At 40.9% G+C, this 24,898-nt stretch overlaps 1 protein-coding gene across 3 annotated transcripts in view; it reads left to right on the top strand.

Moving 5' to 3' along the window:
* Window positions 1–280: 280 nt before the first annotated feature.
* LOC147726898 (solute carrier organic anion transporter family member 4C1-like) overlaps window positions 281–24,898 on the top strand; it is a 575,548-nt gene continuing 550,930 nt past the window's right edge. For 2 of the 3 annotated variants that reach the window (XM_086960968.1, XM_086960970.1), the window contains exon 1: window positions 467–919. In XM_086960968.1, coding sequence (XP_086817094.1) covers window positions 664–919 — 256 coding nt within the window. In that variant the 5' untranslated portion in view covers window positions 467–663. Of the gene's footprint in view, window positions 920–24,898 lie in introns of all 3 variants that reach the window. The other variant, XM_086960969.1, reaches the window with a different exon arrangement.

Below are 24,898 nucleotides of genomic sequence, written 5' to 3'. Positions count from 1 at the left end.
CTGCTCACAACATAGCAAGTAAAACTGCACTTAAAAGTTATGACAAGAAACATTTTGTGACTAAAGCATTTCGCTTAAAAGAAACACGTGCACAATGTAAAGTAATTATTAGGAGCCCCTGCCAAGTGCCAAATAACTAGCATTGGTTGTATTGGTAACTTCCTTGTGAGATGATGATGCGAAGATGGCTCTGCAATCAGACGCACACAACCTTTAAAATACTTTCAGAGGGCGGGGCCTGTGCACCTGCCCACTTCCTCCTCCTATTGCTTCAGGGGGTGGGAGGAGTGTCGGGGACATTTGTCAACACTGACACGCATGATTACGAAAGATGACTCAAGAAAGATATCTTTTTTTCCAGATCAGTTGTAATTGTTACGAGAGTCGTGGAAATGAAGCCAGTTCAACTGTTTACCGCCCAGGATGGCTGATAGGGCGGATCGCGTAAGGACTATAAATGAGTGTCAGAGCCTTCTCCCTGCTGCCACCTGAGGCACGAGGAGGCGATACACACAGGTACACCCAAGCGCCCAGTCAGACAGGTGAACAATGGAAGGGAACTGGAGCCCGTGATTGCACGCCCCTTCTCGAGCCGGGAGCCTTAGCGGGCCTCACAGAGGAAGTTATACAGCCTAGCGCTCAGAAGTGAACTCTGCTAGCGCTATGACGGACGGCGTTGACAACCCGGTCTTCGTCTCGCTCGACGAGGTGGGGCTGACGAGGGTAGCCAGCCTCAGGTTATACCGCGAGCCCGAACCAGAGCATGTACCGGAAATATCCAACCGGCAGTACACGGCGCAGGACGACAAGTACACAGAGGGGCCCTGCGGATGGGGCCGCTTCACGCCACGGTGTTTGCAATCGTGCAACAACGCCGTGGGGTACCTGGTGTTCTTCAGCTTACTAGCTATCATGCAAGGTAACAGTTCGATATGATGTTCATGACAATGTTCTCCTCATATATGCCAGTGATGTTTCAGGTATTACGGAATTACACTTGTTGCCACATAGTATGTGAAATCATACCTCGTGCCATTAGGCACCCTTTGCCAAGGTGTATGCAAAGAACAAATCAAATCAGTTGTGCGCACGTTCTGCAAATAGTGAATGTACCCAAGTTATTTTGTCCCGGTGCCTGTTTTTGCCAAAAATGAAAACGGAGGAAACGGAGTATGAAATTAATGCACATCATGTGCATTACTTTTGTGAAGTTCGTAGAGATACCTGGTTCTGATTTTTTGGCAATTTCAATAAATGAAACAAAATGACGCTGCTCAAACTGAGTTCTGTCTTTCAGATTTGAAGACTGGAACGTTTAAGTGCTTCATTTCTGGTTAAACACAGCCAGAACCTTGCTCCATGAGCTTGCTCAATTAAACAATTCGCGGATTTCTTTAGTTCTGGGCAGTCTGTATGGTTCCCTAGTATGGAGACAATGAAAATGGTGCAACATGCATTTGTTCTAATTCTGAAAAGTCCTCTTCAAGTTCAAGTTCAAGTTCAGGCATTTGTATAGCGCACTACTCACCCAGAGGGTCTCAAGGCGCTAGGGGGAGGGGTACATTATTTGTCGATTAGCCAGGTTTTGAGCTCTTTTCTGAAGGAGATGTGGTTCTGAGTAAGGCGGAGGTGGGTGGGGAGTGAGTTCCAAGTCTTGGCGGCCAGGAAGGAGAAGGATCTGCCACCCATGGTGGATTTCTGGAAGCGCGGGACTGCGGCGAGGGCTTGATTGGACGATCTTAGTTGACGGGTGGGTTTGTAGAAGTACAGTCGAGTGTTGAGGCATTCGGGTCCTAGATTGTAGAGGGCCTTGTGTGCGTGGGTGAGAAGGTGGAATGTAATTCTTTTGCTGACGGGAAGCCAGTGGAGGTCTTTTAGATGTCCGGTGATGTGATCTTGGCGCGGGATGTCTAGTATGAGTCTAGCTGACGCGTTTTGGATGCGCTGGAGTTTTTTCTGTAATTTTGTAAGCAGCGTGTGCAGCTGCGCTGACTGTCATGCCTTCCTTGGAGAGAACAGTGGGACAGAAAGGATGCTTAGGGCCTTCGCCCATCCTAGGGTAGGGTTATGGGCCCCCCACACTTGAGAAAGGTGGGTAGGAATGCATTACCCTTTTCTGCCGATGGGTGCCACTTTTTTGCCATTAAACAGGCCAAAAAGCCTAATATTAGCACTTAAATGGGGCAGAGTTTAATTTTGTTTCACTTTTCACTTTGCCAGGCTGTAAAATGTACCACCCGCTAAGGTAAGAAGCAAAAGTAATTTAGTAGAGCTTTGTGAAATGCATGAATGTCCCATGCGTAATTTGAAAAGCAGAAATCTTGAGAGAACTATTTCTAGAAAGTAGACCTTCTGTGGAATCTAGGGAAAGTCCACTTGCACAAACCATGTCCCTTTATTCCTCGTATAAAAGCACATTAAAACAGTGGTAAATGCTCTATTGTCCTATACTCCGGGGCATCCCCTGTTAAAAACAATGGTGCAGTGCAATTCATTTATGTGCCAACATAGGTAAAAGCCAAGACTTTACCAAATCAAGTGCAAACTATATCCCACATCCTTTATACCACACACTCCAAAAGAGCTCTATGACTCCGATTGTAATCGAAGTACCTAGTGGCCTTAGCTGGGGTGTGATGCACGGTATACAACGTTTACAACAAAGTTTTTACCACGCACTACCACTACAACGCAGGCCTTACCACGCATACCATTACAACGCATTGCGCTGGGGGGCGCTGTAGGATAGGGAATAAGTATAATTTTATATCCAACACCTTCCCTAGTGTCCACGGGGACTGGAGTTGGAATATAAAATTATACTTACCACTATCCAGCACCTCTAAGCGCTATGCGTTGTAACGGTATGCGTTGTAAATACCGCGTTGTAATGGTATGCGTGGTAAAAGTATGCGTTGTAACGTCATACATCCGTGATGCACTATACAACTACAATAATACCATCCAAACCAACTGAGCTTCAATTGGTCCAGGTCCGTCTTGCTCTCGGGTTCAATCCCGAGAGAGCCCTGAACTCAAGCAAGATCTTGTAGCATCATTCTTCTATGGAACACAGAAATCCTGGAAAATCCAGTGATAGGTCACTTGTGATGGTGCTGAAAGATCTATTTACCTAAAATGCTATTGGACAAGCACAGCCTGCTCAAAATGAATGGTAGCAACATTGATAATGGCGATCTTGCTTTTAAATCGTGGTAAAAAAAAAATGTAAATAACAAACAATTGTAATAAGGATATTAGTACAACCTTGTATTTTAAATAGCGCATCATATTCAACTTATGTTATTTATTAGTACTGTAAATAAAATGCTCTTACAACTCAATGGGGACACACAATTCCGTTACAGAAAGCTCATGGGATCTTGCAATCCTTGCATTACTTGGGTTGGTCGAAGGTGCCCTTGCCCTATCATAAAGTACAACAATGGCAAATAATTATTTTTGGGCTTGTGAATTTTCCTGAATCTGACTTACGATTTTAACGAACAGAAAATTATCTCGTTGTGACATTAATATTTTTTTGTGGCATGGGGCCAAGGTTAAAACTCCTCTTGTGGGGTTGCCTAGAGAACAGCTCACTGTTGACTGTGGCCTCTGTGCCTTATGTGGACAAGCATTTATTAGGAGGATGCATTATTCAGAAGCGGGTTCAAGGTACTGTGTCCCTAACCCTGCAGACGTTGCTCCCTACCAAAAAGTTTTGAGAAGCCTTCATCCTTACCCAGGAATCATGAAAGTAAAATGGCCAGCTTAGAGTATCCTTAGGGGTAGGATCAACCTTCAAAACAAAATACTTCGACATCCATTTAGTAGGCTGAGTCAGGATCTTTTTTGAGTGATAACAACTACCCATTAAAGATATTTACAGGACCATGCCCCACGGTAGGCAGGGTTTCCCATACCTCATTGGAGGGGTGGAGGCAAAGATTGTGTACATCACATCTGAAATGTTGCCCAGCTGGCTGCTGCAGGAAGACAAAAAGAAAATCGTCCTCATAAGGGTTTGTTGGACGTAGATGAATCAGTTTTGTCTCCATGTGTTCATATAGTGGTGGGGGGCAGAAGTATTCTCTAAGTTGTGGTCAGTCGAGGTAAGTGTACAGACAGGTGCTGCTGCTTCCATTCTGAGACTGGTACATGCTAGACAGGTGAAAGAAGTCCCACGTGGCATACGAAATGCAGGAAGTATGCGCATATCCTGCCCATTTTGCGGTATTTGAACAGGTCTGTTGCTCCGTGGGCAGAAACAAAAACAGAAACACAGTTGCCTAAGTACCTCCAAGGGATGGGCGGTGTATTTACCTTAATGCTATGCGCTTTAAGGTAAATATATTGCCTGTATATCCCTGATTGTGCACTTCAAATCAACTTATGCACATGTGTGCACACCTGCCTGCAGGGCCCCCCTGGCAGTATAATCACAAGTGGTTCTGTCGGGGTTATTTCAAATATATGTAAGGATTTCATTGAGAGAGCCCTATTTCTTCCTCCATGTTAACTCGCATTTAATACAATAATAGAAGACCAGGCTAATTTTTTCATGTTTGTGTTACGCAAATAATTTTACCAATCCTTGTAGCTAAAATGGTAGCACCTTTTTTTGAAACACAAAGAATTTTTTGAGAAAAACAGAATGTACAAGTGTAATGGTGATAAACAAGGTGCTCATGCAGTGCAAAAAAAAGTGAAGAAAGGTGAAATATGGACATTCCTTTCAATGGAAATGTATACATTTCCATTGAAAGGAAGTAGGACTTGGCTATAATCCATTATACTGATTATCTACCTAGGAACACAGGGATACCCATCAGCTGTTATGTGGGTGCTCCTCGAAGGCAGGCACTACACTCAAATGCTCCTGCTGGGAAAGTTTGCTTGAAATACAGATAAAGACAAGATATTCTAATTAACTTTATGTGATTACCATTAGATAATATCACTGGCGGGCCCTGACAGTGCCAAGCGGCACGAACATTCCTCCTATAGTGATTGGTCAATGCCCGGTACAAGGAATGCTCTTTTTGGCTGGCAGTTCTCTAGCATTTTGTCACTTTTCCATTCTAGGGCAGGCGGATGTGGAAACTGTGAAATTGCCCACGGTTTCGTATCTACTTATTGCTGACAGGAAACAAGGAATTTCACACAACCCTATTGAACATATTATGGCAAAATGTGAACCTTTTCGACCCATTTTTGTCTTTTTCGACTTTATATTGCGTGCTGCTGTGGTCAAAGACTACTCCAATACTGTTTATAAAGACCTTTTTGGAATTATTTACACAGTTCATTATTTACTTGGCAGTCAGATTAACATCACCCGAAGAACTCAAAATAATAGTCCAGATAATCTGCATATGTTTCACCCAACTAATACCGGCAAGGAATCGTACACACACGTGTCGATGTCACTACGTTGTAATTAGATTATTTATTCATCATGTGACCCTTATAAATACTGGAACGTGCGGGAATTCTTTAATTCAAAAGAAAAAAATCATAAACCAACATTTTGTGTAGTTCGAATTGCAATGGAAGCTTGAATGGAACAACTTGAAATTGTGAAACATGAAGGTGAAAGGTCATTTAAGCCTTCGGCTATCTAATGTATAAACCTGGAGTTTAACAATATATGCTTTATGTGATGTGGCAGTACCAGAATCATTGTAAATATTTCAGTGCATAGCTTTCATTTGTTATGATCATGATTTTGAACACTCGACACTTTTCACAACCTAGTAGCTTTTTCAAGGCTGTCGACAGAGAAAACAATGCATCAAAAAGTTGCAAATAAACTGGTAATGCAAGGTTTAAATACTCCTACAGGATTAAAATTACAGCACTTGCTAAATGAAAAAGAGCTCCAAAGTGATCATTTTCTTGACTTCAAAAAGAACCTGGTAAAATGAAATTCTGCTTCTATTGCACAAATGTATTACTCTTATCGTTACTAGAATTGTATAATCCTACCATATCTAGAATTATCAACTGCCTAGGTAATTATACATACAAAAATATTAACTACGGTATAATTCAAGAAAAATGGTACAGACTAAAATGTACATTAAAAAGGAGTACAGGCTCATATAGCTATAGAGGACAGTGTGTAAAGGTAATTAGAGATATTATACAGGAAGGTGAAGATTATGAGCAAACCCTTTTAAAACCATTACTTACAAATGTGTTAAAGACACCAAATAGGGATCGTGCTGAAGAAAGGATAAGATATTGAGAGAAAGGGAAGATATATGAGGGGAAAGGTTTAAACAGTCAACTTGTGGAAAAATTAGAGGAAACGGGGTGGCTATTTTCTAAATAGAAAATGCAGGAGCCCAGGGGCTTTCTAAAGAGCATAATACTGATTGGTGGGATTTCATATTACCAAAGTTGCCTAGTCTTTATTGCCCTTATTCTGCTATCTTTTACCACCCTTCACTTTCTGCTTCTTTACCTCATTCTTGCAGGTTCATTTTGATCCCTGCTTTTGTCTTTGTCATAGTTTTCTTACATGTTGTTGAGCCTGGTCCTTTTAGCAGGGTTATCCCCAAACCTTTTGCCTTCCTGCGCCGATTTTTCTGACCTTTTTGTTGGCTTAAAGGCACAGGGCACTTTACCACTACTAATCGGTGCTAACATGCATGTGCTCTCCCACTGAAACATGATATGATTGATTTACACCTGTTTGGCATACTTGAGTCCCTTGTAAAGTGGTATACCATATACTTAGTAAACTAAATGCTTCTAGTGGGCCTGCAGTGCTGCTTGTCCACCCATAGACATAGCCTTTCAAACATGCCTCAGACCTGCCACGGCAGTGCCTGCATGCACAGTTTACTGCCACTTTGACTTGGCATTTAAAACTACCTGCCAAGCCTTTACCTCCCCTTTTATAACCCAGAGATCACCCCTAAGGTAGGCCCGGGGTATACCTATGGGCAGGGTGCTGTGAGAGTAAAAGGTTTGAAATTTGCCTTTATTGTGTGTCACGTCCTGGAAGTGACAATCTATTTTGTTTCTCACTGTTGTGAGGCCAAATCCTCTCATAGGCTATAATTGGGAATTCCTGTATATACAAAGTGATAATTCCTGATCTGAAAAGAGTAGCATTGCCATGTTTGGTATGTTTAGAACGATAGTGATACATCCTGCTTACTGGTGCAATTGGATTTTACATTACTATTTTAGAAAAGCCAGTTTTAGAAAGTGGGCATTTCTCTGTGCTTTTGACTCTTTGTACTTTGCAGCCTGACCCCAATCCATGTCTAAAGCTGGGTGATGCCTGCACTTGGTGCATACTTTCCAGGCAGCCACAACAGAGTAATGGTTGGGTGTGATAGGGTTACATCTGTATTCATCTGCATACTGATTGTCTTCCTGGGCTGGGAGAGGGTGCTCGCACTTTACAGTTGTATAAGTTCTATCCTGCCCTCACAAAAAGAGAGCTGGTTTACCCCCTACTGATGTCTAGAGCCAGTGCTGGTTCGAAAGGAATTATTGTGCACTTCTAAAAGTTCCCTTTGAAGTTCCCCCTTGAACAAAGATATTTTTGAGTATATGTACAAGGGCTCTGGCCCCACGAATTTAGACACAGCTTGGATTTGTAACCAGAAGCTGCTGGCTCTACAAACTGCACATTGCCAGGGAACTGTTTTGCAGCCAGGGGAAATCACCATTGGGACTACATGCTTTGTTATGCTGGCCTGCCTGCTAAGCTGCTGTAGAGACTGACACTTCACAAAGTGCTTGCATCTGCTGGCCTGCTTACTGTTCTCTGCCCTGGTGCCTCGCTACTGCTATCCAGGGAATGTGGCATGCCTACTCCCTGTTCTTTTGGGGGTTGTTGAGGAGTCACAAGGATTACCTCCCACCACCTACCATTGATCGCGGGACTCGTGAGTCTGGCCACTGACAATCATTTTTGATTAGTGCAGGTTGAGCACTGCTTGCACAGAGGGTAGCACGTGCCGACCGCTACCCATTGTGGAAGAGTGGCCCTTGAAGCAGGAGTGCCGTGATGAGGCACCCGCTCTCTGTGGCCTGTTCCGCCATCGGCACGAGTGAAGTCCCTCACTAGTGCAACCCCATTCCCTTCCAGCAACGTTTGATTGCTAAAGTAACACTAGTGTTCATCCAGAATGAGGGGCCTGAACGACTGCAGCACCCGCCTCCCACGTTAGTGGAAGGAGGTTGCTGCAACACTCATGGGTAACGAGTGAAGGCCAGAGGCAGCTCTCCATGTCCCCAGGAAGGAGAACGGGGTAGACTCTATCGGAAGTGCCCGCAATTTCCCAGGAGCAAAGGTACTACGTGGGTGGACCCCGACTAGCCATCTGCGCTCCTTTGCAGGCGGCCTTATTCTAATATATGTGTATTTTCACAATCTGATTTGCATTACATGCCCTAGAGTTTTACTGATAGATGTCGTTTATGCCTTTTTCCATGTATAATATATTGTATATATTTTTATATAATCCTGTGTGGAGTCTCTTTTGTGGTGTATTGTGTGTCTGTGTGAGTGTGTTGCTCAAACACTTTACACAATGCCTCTGATATTAGGCCAGCCTGCTCTGCGCCAAGCTACCAGAGGGTAAGCACAGCATATCGTTGTTGTATAGATTGCTTGCCCTTATAATGGTGGTGGGTTCTGCCTGGCTTAGGTGCATGCCCTTGCCAACCAGAAACACCATTTCTAACATGTCTTTTACTCCTTTCTCCTTTCACTGCTTGTATCTGTCTTGCTCTGGAACATAATCTTATAGTAAAGAAACCATTATTCTCTTAAAAAGTGAGTGCTTGTTCCCACCATTGGCAACCACTGGAATGGATTAAGCATTGAGATGGAATGAAGGATGGGGACGGGAAAGGATTGCACAAATGAGTAGGAGGACGAGGCAGGCAGTCTCAAAGCAAAAGAATAGCTAGAAGGAGTAGAGCATAACATGAACAATCAAGGTAAAGGAATAGTCAAACGGTCAGTTAGTGGGATCAAGTTTAGTAAGGCCTTTCAAAAGAAGTTTAGAGCCCATCTTGAATACAGCATGTGATATATTGATGCAGAGAGCACGGAACATTTTAATTCAAATTTATATAGCACAGTCAGAAAAGGACTGGGCCATAGTGCATTGTTATGTTTTAATTCCAGGAGTACCAGTTGGAATGATTACACATTTCCTACAGACTTTTGAAATTGTAAGCATTGAACGATATTTTCTATATTGATCTAATTTTGATGGGAAGCTGTTGGAGTGTAAGCTAGATACGGGAGATGTGGTGACAGTTTTTCCTTAATCAGACAAAGCCAGACACCGCATGCACACCTGACGTCTGTGGAGCCAGGTGCATTTTTGGTAGACCATTTAATAAGGATTTGTCATAGTCAAGTCTTGGAAGAACAATGAATTGTACCAAGGTATTTAGGCCCTGCTCTGGGGTGAACCGATTAATCTCATAACATTGTCAGTTGAAGAATGAGTTTGCTTAGCCTTACAGTTGATATGCTGCAATTTACAATCAATAATCACAGGGCTACTCTCCGGGACATTGCTGGAGTCAATCGCACTGTTATGTTTAAGTACATAAGTCAGAAAATAGGACCGACTCAGTTCTCAAATATAAGTACTTAAGATACAGTTTATGTTAGCATAGAGATTATTAGCAAGGTGTGAGATGTCATCAAGTAAATGTAAATGTATGAAGCTTATATAGCGCATGACTTACCCTGGGGCATCTCCGCGCTTGCTTAGGGAACCCGTCCTGGTATTCCCCTGTGAGATAACCCTGGCAGGGTATCCACAAGGTGAAAGCCAGGCATCCCACCGCGAGGGGCCGGTGTGGAGATTAAGCAAGCTATTGCTCAGAGTCGCAGAGTGTGAACCCGTGAGTCGAGAAGGCACCGGAGCGAGAATTATCGAGTCCGTGGAATTATTGAGCCCAAGACCCGCCGAGGCGGGGAATTGAACCCTGGTCCAGGGCCGAACTCAAGCTCCAGGTCTGCCGCCTCTAACCCCTGAGCCACACGTGAAGAGAAATTTATGTTAAGGCCAACTCGGTGACTCAGTAGTTTGATTAATCAACTTCAGGGATATCTGTTTGACTTGAAGTTTACAGGTTTGCATATCATTGGGTTCACAATTATTTTCACACTTCTGAGACTGTTAAAGTGATTTCCATTGAGTTGGGTAACAATAACATCTTTTTTTAGCACCAAGATAGCCACAGATGAACCTGTGCTATATCAATATACATGTTATGTTTGTGATGGAAGGTCCCCAGGAGGTTTCGATTAAAGATTCAAGTATGTGGGAAATAGTGGCAAGAGAGTTAAGCAGATGTAACATGGATGTTGAATAACTGTCTTTACATTTGACCTCTAGATCTTTAAGTTATTGGACATTTTACATCTTCATAGAGTGTCTCAGTTGGTTGTCACAGTATAAGTTAGATAAATGATTTAAGAGGCCTTTATGATTAAGAAGTGATGGTTGTATAGTCTTGTCTCTCCTCTAAGGTTATTGAGGTTGGTGCATGAGTGCTAATAACTGCATATTTTTAACATCACTATTAGATTATTTTTCCTTCATAATGGGGTCTGGAGAACCAAGGAAAAGAGTGGTTGGCTCACTTTCTTTTCTTTTTATTCATGGTTAAATAATTGAGAATTGAGAATTACAGTAATGTTCTCATTGCATTAACTGGTGCTTGATATTGACACATTGAGTGGATTGGATAAGGGGAAAATTGTTCATTGCTGACGTTGCTAAGGTACTGAATGAAGGTAGGATCCTTCTGCATGGTTACCTCCACTTTTTGCTTGATGTAATGCTGTTTCTGACAAGTCTGACTGGGATCATGCTAATCAGGACCCCGATCTCTCTGCTTACTCCCCTAACTTGTTATGTTCAGTACTTAGGTACATCCCGGATTGGATACTGAGGTACCCTTATCAGTCCCTAGTATATGATACTGCGGTATCTAGGGCATTGGTACCCCAGAGGTCCCCCATGGGCTGAAGCATTTATTATGCCACCCATGGGAGACCATTCAAACTGTAACTACAGGCCTGCCATTGCAGCCTGTGTAAGCTGGTGCTAGCACCACTTATAAAGATACAGGTTCTCTATATCTAGCGTCACTGCACTTAAAACCTATAAGCCATGCCTTTACAATCCTGAGGAAAGGGTGCTTGATTCTATGGGTGAGGGTGGCCCTGCACGAGCAGGACTCCCCTACAGCCTATGGAGTCCATTCTACCGGGCTGTAAGTGAAGCCGCCATATACCACATAGAGAGGCAACGCTTCATTACTCGATGACCCTCTGGAAATCGGTTGCAAGGAATCCTATCGTGTTTGGTATCAAACATATTGGAATCATACCTCCCACACTATAAATGGCCTGGAAGGTATGATTCCAAGCACTGGGAGAGCCCTCCATTAGGTTCTCAGTGCTCCCGGTACCACTTTTCTACACCCGGACAGCACAACACGGCTGCTGCTGACCAGAGACACAATTCTGCCCTCCTGCTGCTGAGCCAAGCTCGAGCAGGAGAAGGCAGAACAATAGGTATCCTTTCACAGGGAGGTGTGACCAACTCCCAGATAGAATTTAGTGTATAGGGGCTGGGTGAGTGTGCTTGCCAGCACCACTCAGTCTGCATGAGGGGCACATTTGATGCCTCCTTGCATTGTCCAGTTTAAACCAGCTCTGGGAGCCATTGGCTCCTGCTCTGGCGTGAAACTGGACAAAGGAGATGAAAGTATTCCCCCCTGTCTAAACCCTACAGCCCATCCAAACATTACAGCCTAGGGAGTCTATTCTCCCGGGTTGTAGATGAAGCAGCTATATACCATATAGAGGGGCACCGCATCATTATGCGATGACCATTTCGAAATTGGCTGCAACGAATCTTATAATGTTTGGTATCAAACATGTTGGAATCATACCTCCCACACTGTAAACAATGTGGGAGGTATGCTTCAAGCCCTGGGAGAGCGCTCCACTAGGCTCTCAGTGCTCCCGGTACCACTTTTCTACACCCGGACAGCACAACATGGCTGCTGCCGACCAGAGACACAATTCTGCCCTCCTGCTGCTGAGCCAAGCTCGAGCAGGGGAAGACAGAACAATAGGTATCCTGTCATTGGGAGGTGTGACCACCTCCCAGACAGAATTTAGTGTATTGGGGTCGGGTGAGTGCAGTTAAAAGCGCCATTCAGTATGCATGAGGGTCACATTTAGTGCTCCCTTGCATAGTCCAGTTCACACAAGCTCTGGGACCCATTGGCTCCAGCTCTGGCATGAAACTGGACAAAGGACATGGGAGTATCCCCCTCTGTCCAATCCCTACCCTGGGAGGGCCCCCTGAATTTTCCCAACCCTTTCCTCAGGGTACTTAAGGGCTTACCTAGGTGTAGGTACCTAGATTGGTCATAGGACACAATTCAATTCAGACACCACTTAAACCTCTGCCCTCTGGGCACTCTGGACTTCGCTGGGCTTTGTTTAGACTCAACTTTGTCTCCCTTCCAGTCTGCTGCATTGTCTGGGCACCGTACAGGAACATTCCAAGGTTGTGTGCATCTAAGACACCTGAAGGAATCTCCCTTGGTGTGAAGGAGTCACTTTGCTGTATCTGCAGGCACCGCAACTAAGCTGAGTGTTCCGCTGATCTTGACCTCCCATGGACTCCAAAAGTCTCAGCAACACAGGTGGTGGTTCTTGGTAGTTCTCAAGGCCTGCCCTGCCCTCTCACCAAGTTTGAGGCCAACATCCCTCATAGGAGCTGCAGGAACAGAACCCCTGTACCCAGTGCTGACTTGTAAAATCTTGTTGGCTTCCTTCCACCAATATCTTTGGGCTCCAAGTAGCCCAACCTAAAGCATCTCCAGTGACCAGAATCTTTGTCCATACCGCATTGTCTGCACCATGGTCTGCTTCTATTTGTGAGCTGCTTGAGGTCGTCTTGCTACTCCAGTGCCTCCGGCTTGTGGGTCCTGTTGAGGGTCACCTTTGTTTCTTTTGGGCTCCCCTGGTTGCTCAGTGCGTGCCCTTATTCCCCTGCTTGTGGTGAGCTCCCTGGACTTCGCTGGTCCGGACATTGCACCTTCTTCAACATCCACGGTGTTTGCAGTTGCCAAGGCTTGTTGGTGCTCCCGACAGACATGACCCCTCAACTCTCGACATCACTTACATTTTGATTTGAACACATTGATTACCTTATCTAGTGTACGAATTCTATTGATTACTAAACCATACAATTTATTTTTTACTTTAAATGCCTGATGTGTTGTGGAGAAGTGTGGCTCAGGGGTTATAGGCGGCAGACCTGGAGCTTGAGTTCGGCCCGTGACCAGGGTTCAATTCCCCGCCTCGGCGGGTCTTGGGCTCAAAAATTCCACGGACTCGTTAATTCTCGCTCCGGTGCCTTCTCGACTCATGGGTTCACACTCTGCGACTCTGGGCAATAGCTTGCTTAATCTCCACAACGGCCCCTCGTGGTGGGATGCCTGGCTTTCACCTTGTGGATACCCTGCCAGGGTTATCTCACAGGGGAATACCAGGACGGGTTCCCTAAGCAAGCGCGGAGATGCCCCAGGGTAAGTCGTGCGCTATATAAGTTTCATTAATTTCATTTCATTTCATTTCATCCACAATCTTCACTATGCTTTTTTTCCTTATAAAAAGCAGTCTTCTTTTGATACATCTTTACATTTTTAATACATTTGAAACTATTCTGTTATAAAGCATTCGTCTACGAATGTCAATAAATTGATTTCTCCTTCTATTGCTATAGACAATATCATCTCCTTCTACAGGTCTAACATTTTTTGAGGGGCACAGTTTTTTCTTTCTATTTACAGATGGGTTATTTTTCTTTGAAAGAACATCTATTTTTTTTTTACATTTCATTAACTTCCTTAAAAAGTCCTTAGTTTGCTTACCAGGAGCATTATTTTTTTTCACTGAAGATTGTGTTTTGGATGAGTCTTGTATTTGTGTTTTCTTGGACCATAAATCTTGTTTATATTTTTTTTGTCATCTTTCCTTCGTCGGCATATTCTTTTATATTTCTATAGATGATTACAATTTGTGGTAAAGAAAAAATAACATATTGTAGACCACTACAAACATACTACATAGCAATTACAATAAGTAAACAATATAAACAGTAGTTTACAACATAAGTTAGTTTATACCACAACAACTGTGTCACAGCAACAGTGCAGTACAGTTTCATTATTAATCTTACTCTCTGCCTGCACCATCTCACTCTGTGCCTGTGACTTATGTCACTCTGTGCCTGTGTCTCATCTCACTCTGTGCTTGTGTCTCATCTCACTCTGTGCTTGTCTCATCTCAGTCTGTGCCTGTGTCTCATCTCAGTCTGTGCCTGCCCCATCTCTCTCTTTGTGTGTGCCATATCTCTCTTTGCGTGTCTCATCTCACTCGATGCCTGTGCCTCATCTCACTCTGTGTCTGTGTCTCATATTACTCTGAGCCTGTGTCTCACCTAACTCTGTGCCTGTGTATCATCTCACTCTGTGCCTGCCCCATCTCTCTCTTTTTGTGTGTGTCATTTGTCTGTTTGCCTCTGTCTCATCTCATTCTGGGAAATGTTTTATGGTAAAAGCCTGGCTTTAACATTTTTGACAAGGATCACACTTGTGAGGTCAGACACGGGCACAGAGTACCCTTTAAGCTAAGAGACGCAAACTGTCAGCAGACACAGGTGACATTATTGAAAAATGTGAAAATATAGTTCCTTATTTCACACAGACACTCAATGTAATCATTGACCAAAATTTAAAAGCCAGAAATTTTACCAGAAAACATTTTCCATAGTAAATCATTTTTGACACAGACCACATCCCATTTAAATGACCACTACAAAACAAGTCAGAAAGCTAACTCATTTCCAAAATACATTTCAAATATGCACCATTAATTTTTTTAACAGCATTACAAAAAAACATGACACACAATGCAAGAATAAAGAAGCACAATATGCTTCTTAATCTTCCCCATAGTGCATATAGCAGTCTATCTTCATTAAATGAATCATATATGAGATAACACACAGGCACAGAGTAAGGTAAGACACAAATACAGAGTACCCTTTAAGCTAAGAGAGGCAAACTGTCAGCAGGCATAGGTGACAGCAGTCTATCTTTATTAAAAGAATAATTACCCACCTTTAAAAATGCTTTGGAAGATTTAGAACAGTGTCAGTCACACACAAGATTTTCTTAAGCAGAATCTCTGAAATGCACCTCAGACACTGCAACCAGAAATGGCCCTGATTCCCTGTAGTTATTCAGACATATTCCTGGACTTAACCAATTAAAATTCTTCCCACACTATTTCAAAACCAAACTAGCATTTTAATTGGTTCTACATTTCAACACTTTGAAATTCACATAATATTCACCCATCCCCCCAGTGCTCATTCACCCTGTTACCATGGTAACTCCCACCTAACTCAGCACAGAGTTGAAAAGTTCATCATACTATGCTGCAAAAGAATCCAGCAAGGGTGTTTGACCTCTCAATGTAGTAGCTAATCATGTGCAATGTTTCTTTCAATGACCTTTTCTCAACCATTAGAATTACTTCTTTCAAAAAGCAGATGCATACACCCTAATTTTCAATGGAGAATGTTAAGAAACCACCAATCATTTCTTGTTTTTCCAAGTGCACTGAATCTCAACCACTTCTTTTTCATAACTCCTACTTTCAAACTGCCATTTCATTTCCACAACTCATCTGAATACAAGCACATCTACCTTCAAGATGCCAAAAGTCTGGTTTGTGGGTCATAGCTTTGTTCACTGGAGTGAAAAATATGCAAGTAGAGGTATTTGCAACCTTGATTTACCAAATGTGGACATTGTGTGGATTGGACAGAGAGGATTGAGAAATCACCAATTGATACCATTTGGTAAAATTCTTTATGCATCTACCACACCCTGACCTCATAATTGTGCATTGTGGTGGCAATGACCTGGGCACTTTGACTGGGGTAGGTCTGGAAATGCTTTTAAAGGACATCTTTGGGCAATTGATGTCACTTTTTCTAAAAACTGCCTTGGTATTTTCTAATATATGCCAAAGGCAAAAATGGAACTGGTCCAACCAATTTTGTCCAGAGATTGAGAAAGCAAGGAAACATGTGAATAAATCTGTTTCTGCTTTCCTCAGAGACTATGGTATGGGTTCCATATACCACAACAACTTGCGTTACAACATGCAAGGCATCTATAGGAGAGATGGTGTACATTTTACAGATGAGGGGAATAAAGTCTTGCTCTTGAATTTGAGACTCTGCATTGGTACCTACTTGTAGGTACAAAAAACACCCACATAACACAACAGCTCTTTTCAGAGCTACCCTACCTATAAGCACTCTAAATTATTTTTTTACTCTAATTTTTTACACAGTTTTTCCCCGTGGTGCGCTCAGGCTGTGTATCACGGGAAGTGTACATGGAAACGCACCCAGCGCGTACCCCGCGAAAATTAAAAAAATAAATAAAATGTATTTTTTGCCCTTCAGGGTCCTTCAAGGCCCCCCTCAGAAAACCTAGGGGGTCAGGGAGGGTCCCCCATTTTATTTTCACCTCGATTCTACCGAGACACAAGATGGTGGACTCTCCGGACTGCTTAGAATGTTGACAGACACCCGAGAGCCAATCAGCTTTCCGCTCGCACACTTCCGTGTCTGCGTACCGGTAAGCGCTGGAAGCGAGCATATAGATATATATGTGTTTTTGAACCTAATTTTCGTAAAACCACTGGAGCAATTTTCACCAAATATAGAAAAGGCACTTCTGCGTACCAGTCCCTAATATTTTGCAAAGTTTGGTGTAATTCCGTTCAGCGGTTCGGGCTGTAGCCATGTCTATTCGTCCTAAAAAAATTAACATGGGGAAAACATGTTTTGGGACCCCACTTTTTTGTCGGCCCCCGCTTGACGAATCCCCCCGAAACTTCCAGGGAAGAAGCGGAGCGGAGCTGGCCTAAATTTTGGAAAATTACACGCAAATTCCTCTACCGGCGCCAAAGTTATTCTCAATAGAATGTTGCGGATTCCCTATGGTAGCTAGGTCCTACCTATAACTACCTACTGGCGACCGCCAGTAGGTTATATATATATATATTCACTGAAAAAACCATAGGTTTTACACATGTTATAGTTAGGAAGTAGCATTTACAAAACCTATGAAATTCACTGAAAAAAACATAGGTTTGACACATGTTATAGTTAGCTGGACATTTCACTCATATAAAACCAATGAAATTCCCCCGTTATAGTTACTTCAGCTAACTATAACTCGCGCGCCCGCAATGCACTGCTGATGATGTCACACATCACATCACTCATGACATCATCTATTAAATGGGTTCGTTTTAAAAATTACATATATGTTATATATGTAGATCTGAAAGTTGGTTGAACAAAAATGTAGTATATAAATGTATAACCGGTTGTTTTTTGGGTGAAAAACAGATTCTATAACTGACTGATTAAATATATCTTAATGAGTACATGAGTTACTGAGTAATATTTAAATATATACATATCTGTGTCTGTCTATCAGTTTCTATTTTAGTGGCTGAATGTGTTGATGAGTAGCTATATCATTGAAACATTATATCTATATAGGTTATTGTTTCTTTATTATTACCAAGAGTGTCTTAGTGTCTAAGTGTTAATATGGTACATTAAGAGTTTTTACATATTGCATACATGCCTAAATCAGTGACATACTATTCCTATATGTTGGAGACAACATATGTGACATATTAGATGTTATCAGTGATGTCAAGAGTGATGTCACTGACCATGTGATGAGTGATGTAATATGTGACATCATCAGCAGTGCATTGCGGGCGCGCGAGTTATAGTTAGCTGAAGTAACTATAATGGGGGAATTTCATTGGTTTTATATGAGTGAAATGTCCATCTAACTATAACATGTGTCAAACCTATGGTTTTTTCAGTGAATTTCATAGGTTTTGTAAATGCTACTTCCTAACTATAACGTGTGTAAAACCTATGGGTTTTTTAGTGAATTTCATAGGTTTTGTAAATGCTACTTCCTAACTATAACGTGTGTAAAACCTATGTTTTTTTCAGTGAATTTCATAGGTTTTTTAAATGCTACTTCCTAACTATAACGTGCGTAAAACCTATGGTTTTTTCAGTGAATTTCATGGGTTTTTAAAATGCTAATTCAGAACTATATCGTGAATGCAACCTATACTTTTGTCAATAAAGTTCTGGGAATATTTTTTTCGGAAACAAGCCGTTTTCTTGACTGTTCAGGTTGCATAGAGACTCCTTGTAAAGCGGTACTGAATTAGAAAGTCTGTACCTTGCCTTATTTTGAACGTATTGAAATGTATCTGTAAATAAAAATAGCTTTTCTAAACTTTCGTGCGCGACCCGGTGCGCGCACTCTCGGCACCAGTTGTCAATAAAATGGACATTGCCTTTCCAGGCTTTCGTGCGCGACCGAGTGCGCGCACCCGCCTATATATTTCGTGAAAACTTTGCAATTTAAACTCATTGAATTTCTTCATAGACCCATCAAAGAACTTATAGTACGTCAAAGAGACTGAACCTAGGCTTCTTTTTTATTGTTATTAAACTTTTCATTAAATGGAGCCGAATGTCTTTTTAAACTTTCGTGCGTGACCGGATGTACACACCTTGGTATTTTTTTTAGAAATATAAAAGGTTTTATAGTTTAACAATTGTATGCTTGAATCGAGCTCAGAAGATATTCAAAATCCGGATGTGTTTGGATTTACTCCTTTTTACGTTTTGAAACTTCGCTGAATTAGACCGCTACTTCAAAATAACGTACGTGACTAGATACTGTCACCGCGTACACGTCCTGAGACGCGCATGTGAAGTCATGTGACTTGAAAACAACACTTCCTATTGGTTCTTAGTAGTTTCTATTCTGGAATTTACATGGAGCACTCCACCCACTTCCCTCACTATCTTTTCTACTCTCAAGAGAGAACAACGTCCAACATCTTTCGGAAGACTTTGCTGAAATAGCTGCCATTCCGCATTCATCTTCCGAATCTGAAGAAAATGATCGACTACCTTTAATAAGAAAAAAAGAATCTTTTATCTGGCAATTTTTCACTTATCCTGAAGATCAAAAGAAAGTGAATGCGCCAAAAGTAACCTGCACGATATGTAACTCGGTTCTCTCAAGAGGAAATCCGACAAAAAAATATTCCTTTTTCATACATACCATGGTGCAGCATGTCAAACAAGTGCACCCTGTGCATTTTGCAAAGGCATTGACAAGAGCCCTGGCCACGCTATTACCATCAGAGGTGGCCAGCACATCTTCTGATCGACGACCTGTATCTCCATCGAGTGCAGAGATGGACTTGAGACCATATTTAGCGAAGGTGCACATGAAATGCAACGACTGTGGAGAAATTCTTCTGTACGGAGAGCAGAGCCTCAATCTTATTAAACTAAAAATTGAGAGTCATAAATGCTCAGAGAAAAGATAAATTTTTTCATTTCATTTTGATCATGTGTCACAGTTGAAAATGTCGGTGCAAGTTTAAAAAATCAAAAACAACATAACACTTGTTTAAAAAAAAAAAAAAAAGTTCTTTTCAGAACTAACTCATTGTACCAAAAAGAGCTCTATTCACAAGCTGAAGTATCGACGCTTTTTTTCAGGACAATTATGCAAAAAAGCGACGATACTTCGGAATATTATGAAGGAGTCGTAATACATTATCGTCGATTTCATCCACAGGACACTGCGGATAAAACGACGATAATAGCCTTCATAATATGATGTATGAATTGCAACCGAAACCTACATTACTTGTCTTTACATCTAACATTAGATTCGATTGCAATTCATAAAGCATATTATCAACGCCGTTATCGCCACTATATCTGCAGTTTTCTGCCGATAAAAGCGGCGTTAATGTTTTACCTATCCCTGAAAATATTCTGCTGCACCTTCTTGAAAACGGCATTACATCGCCTGCCGTAAGACCACTTTGCATATGTTACGTATACTAAGAAAGTAACATGCCAAGTGGGCGTAGGTCAAAGCACATTCAAAATGTGGTTGGAGGGCAAAACACCCTATCACAAAAAGAGGCGTTGCGAGAAAAAGTTTATCGCAAAACTGTTAAAGCCTCCTCTAATCAAACATTCGACATCGTTAACATAACAGTGTAGTAAATAAAACTAAATCCACCCCGTCCCCTAATTACAAGGCACACATTACTGTGTAAAAACAACTTTTGTTTTCACGCGATAATGTGAAATACTGAGGCTGTTACAGGATTTACTATCACATATGTGTTCCCATTGATGTTAAAGCACTAACACCGTGGAAAATTCCACCGATAGCGGCGATATTTTGAACGCTGAGCACCAGCGATTTTTATCGCTTAGAGGCCTTGCTATTATGAAGGTTTATCTCCTAAGTCTCTGATTCTCAAACTGTGCAATGCGGCTCCCCTGTGTGCCGTAATGAGGTGCCAGGGGCGCCGCGCACACTCTAGAGTGACTAACCATCCATAAATTCCACAGACATCTCTACCCTGTTATCTGCAATTGTGGGCATCAAAAGGAGCTGCGCTGCTCCCCTCTGAGAGGCCTCACTCCCACTGCTGCAGTGGCCTCGCAGTCCTCCAGGAGCACAGGAACAGCCCCTCCCATCCATTGAAGTTCTGTGTCGGTCTCATTACCACTTACTAAACGAAAATAAGCACTGAAGAATATTCAAGTATGTAGTACTCCTCCTGCTACAGCATACAGAATGCATTCTGTTAGGTATAAAAAAGTGAAACACCCACGCTACAATCATATAGAACACTTCCTCTAAAGAAGCCTGTGAATAACTTTAAAACATCAGGTTAACCTTTTTTTACTCTCTCATCATTCTTAAAGATAAGTATTTACAATACTATATTAAACAATGCCATGATTGTTGCTTTTTAATTTTAAGAATCTTGCAATCATTCACAAAGACAATACTCATGGCTTTTTTTTCGTGACAAAAAACTTGCAATATTACATATCTACATAGAATAACAGAAAAAACATAACACTACAAAGGCCGAACACTCTACTAAACGCAGATTTGTAACCTATGGGGCAGATTTATGTTAACTACTTCATACCCAGATATGCACCAGTTAATGTCCACCACAGTATGCTACTGCTCCGTCACCCATGGTGTGCCACATTTATAATGTGGCACAACATGGTACAAAAACAGCATACATGCGTAACACATCTGTGCCGAAAAAGTAATACATTGCTAGAGTTGCATGCAACAAATCGTTACTTTGAAAGTAACTCTCTTCATTAAAAAATGGTTCAGAAGTTGAAGTATGCATCCACTTCCCAGAAAACACTTTACAAAAATGACTCCTATTTATGTGTCTCTTCCATTTACTTTTAGCTTTTAAAACTCGTATTGCCTTATTTAGTGTATTTATTCTATTAAGTACTAAAATAAATAATTTTCTTTTTGTCTCAAACGCACGCTCAACAATACCCTCTATATGTTGTTTCTTCTTAAAAAAAGCAGATCTTCTTTTACAAACTTTCTCCTTTTTTAATAAATTCGAAACTAATCTGTTGTAAAACATACGCTTCCTGATTTGGGTAAATTGATTCGTCCGAGTTTTACTGTATAGATTTTCCTCTCTGCTGATTCCAGAAACATTTTTATCTTTGGTTCCATGTCTCCTTCTCAATACTGGTAATTTCTTTTCCTTTTGGACTTTAATACTAACATTTTTCCTTTCACATATTGCTTTCAAAAACGTTTTGGTTTTCTTACCAGGAGCACTCTTCTTTTTATCCGTCCTTTGTTCTTTTGATAATTCTTGAATTCCTTTCTTCTTCAAATTGTAAGTCCGTTTATAGAGCTTTCTTTTTTCACTTCTGATCGGCATCTTAATTTAAGATTTTGATGAAAATGTCAATCTGTAAAACACAAACATAACAAGTATTATAGTTGACTACTAGCATATAATGTACAAATTAAAACCACAGATTCATTTTCTAAGTAGAATAAAGAGAATAACAGAAAGTCTCTGAACAGAGTAGGAAATCCTGTAGTGAATGTTGGTTCTAAATTTATCACACTCCATAGCTTTTTTAACATTATAGACGTATTTTTTAATTCTAATTTTTAAAGCATACAAACAGTACACTATTTTCAAGAACTATCGGTCATCGTAGATGTTTTAATCTTTTTTACTACAATCTCTTTTACACTTCATGAGAACATGTCTTATCACTCTCATAAAGCAGATCAACGACGAATAGGATAAGAAAACTGTCTTCAAGAATGCTTTACTATCAAAAATATTTTTATTTATTCAAAAGTTCATAATTTAGTAGAACTTCCAGCATTACATCATCAGGGACTTCTTCAAGTCCAAAGTCCTCATCCCCTTCTACCATCTCTAAGTAAGCAGAGTCTATAGAAATGTCCATAAAATCATCATTTTGATTGTCTATTTCCTCTTCAAAGACCGCTTCTAAAATTTCCTCCATCACTTCTTTAATAATTTCTAAATGAATTTGTTTCTCTTCTGAGCAATTCTCCATAACTAGATTCAGTTTATTCTTCTGTATCCTTTTAAAAAAATATAGAGACTAAATTATATCTTTTTTCATAAATATATAACTTAAAAGTACCTTTACTAATTTTTAAACTACATATATTTTTATAATTTCTAACGTATTAACTCTATATATTTTAAGATAGCACGTTCCTCTTGTTTTGAAAAGAAATTGGCAGTATAACCCTAAACATTAACACTGATCCTTTTTTTTGCATTAAATAATTACTGTTGTTAAAAGACATTTTACTGTAAAATTTCTTTTTAGATTTTCTAGATATCAGAAATATTGATTAACTTTAGAATTAATTTTTAGAGACCCATTTTCTGAGTTCACCAGTACAAAGTAATATGCAAACTATATACACTCTAAAGAGAAGGTTCACATTACACAAACCATAACATTCACTTAACAGATTACTACTTCCCACAGAGACAGTTGCTTTTATGTTTCAACAGCATACTCACCATGTAAATGTCATAGCATATACAAAATGTCATGCTAACCATGAAGAACCACATCATAATAAAGCTCTGCATATATATGTAAAACAGTGCCTATACATAGTATATTCACAGATATGCAGGAAAGATGCCCATCACACCAAGAACCATATCATAATACCTCTCTGTAAATAAAGGAGAAAGACTGCCAAACATAATACAACAAGATTTCAAAAATAATGAGCACTTCACAAGAATTAATTAATAGAAACCTGAAAGAATTATACTCAAATGATCCGTAAATCTGAACTCCATCAAAAAGAACACATGCACCAAGCCCATTAAAAGATAATTTCAACTGTCAGTGGAGAAATATCTCAAAATACATATCTAGTATAAGCAGATACAACCCATGGGAAAAATTCAAGATAAAATCATGTTCCAAAATGAAATTTTACAAACATTTAAAAAAATCTTCTTTATTATTTTAATGTGCACCCCAAAAAATTGCCTATGCAAAAATACCAACTCACCTGAAAAAAGAATATAATTCCTCAAATTGTGTAATTCAAAAGGCAGGTTGTTGCTTTTCAGCACCAAACACTATAAAAAAGAATAATAAAATGTAATTAACATATTACAGACTTATTTCTTACACAACATAGAGCCATTGTAGCAAAGAACAAGCATAACAGATAAATTCCCCCAAGATTCTCTATCATTAGAATAAGATACAAAACGTCTCATTTATGAAAGCGTTGCGCCACAGATACGTCACTTTTTCCCATGTTAAAAGTGATGCACCAGCGACACAAGGCCTTCATAACTAAAAGCCCATGTGACGGAGAACAAGTGCATAGACAGAACATGCAAGGCCGGCCTTAGGCATATGCAAGCTGTACACCTGCACAGGGCCACCAAACCCCAGGGGCCACCATGCCAATATATATCCTTAATATAATAATCCTCTGAGGATGGATACATATTTGCGTGGTGGCCCATGCCAGGAATTTGGCGTCCTCTGTCTCTGTTCCACTTCCAAACACCCTGACCCCCCTCTTCACTGGGCTCCGTGCTCCGCCCCGCCCGGACCCCCTCTTACGGGGCCCCCTACCTACGCTCCCTGCCCAGGGCCGCCATAGGCCTAGAGCCGCCCCTGGAAAATGTATAAGACACAGCAACAGTAAAAATCAAAGAATAGGCAACATGCAGAAAAACTGCACAGTAGATAAAGAAACATATTTTTTAGATAACCCCGTTGAAAAACATGTAGTCATTTTTTTAATCTGCCATGCATCTGGCCCTCCAGGACCGCTTTGGAAACTCCTGCTTTAAACCTTTACATTTCATTTTCAAACCATACACATGTTTTTGCATATTAAACGCCTAAACACTTTTCCCTTTTTAGAATCCGAAGCCTCACTTTTAACATGTGACAAGTGAAGCAAAACTGCCGCACGGAGCATGTTAATCTGCCCCTAAGTGTTTATACAATGACTGTACTCAAACATGTAATTAGTCGTCCACATGTAGGCACTTTCAATTACATGACTTATTTAAGTAGAATCCCTGTAATGTTGCATATCTTTTCAAAAATACACCAGTACCTGCTATTATGACGATTTTTTTTCATTCTTCATCAGTGAATTTTTTTTTACATATAATGAAAATTACTATGACTTTTTAAATGACAAAGCTTACGCGGTAAAAATCACTCTGCATTTGCTTCCCTTTAAGAATGTAGTTTATCTACCCCCCGCATGTGAACCTTGATGTTTCCATCTGGCAGCGTATTCC

Source organism: Lissotriton vulgaris, chromosome 3_1, assembly GCF_964263255.1.
Source record: "Lissotriton vulgaris chromosome 3_1, aLisVul1.2, whole genome shotgun sequence".
NCBI lineage: Eukaryota > Metazoa > Chordata > Amphibia > Caudata > Salamandridae > Lissotriton > Lissotriton vulgaris.
This window is presented reverse-complemented; position numbering and strand designations above follow the sequence as displayed.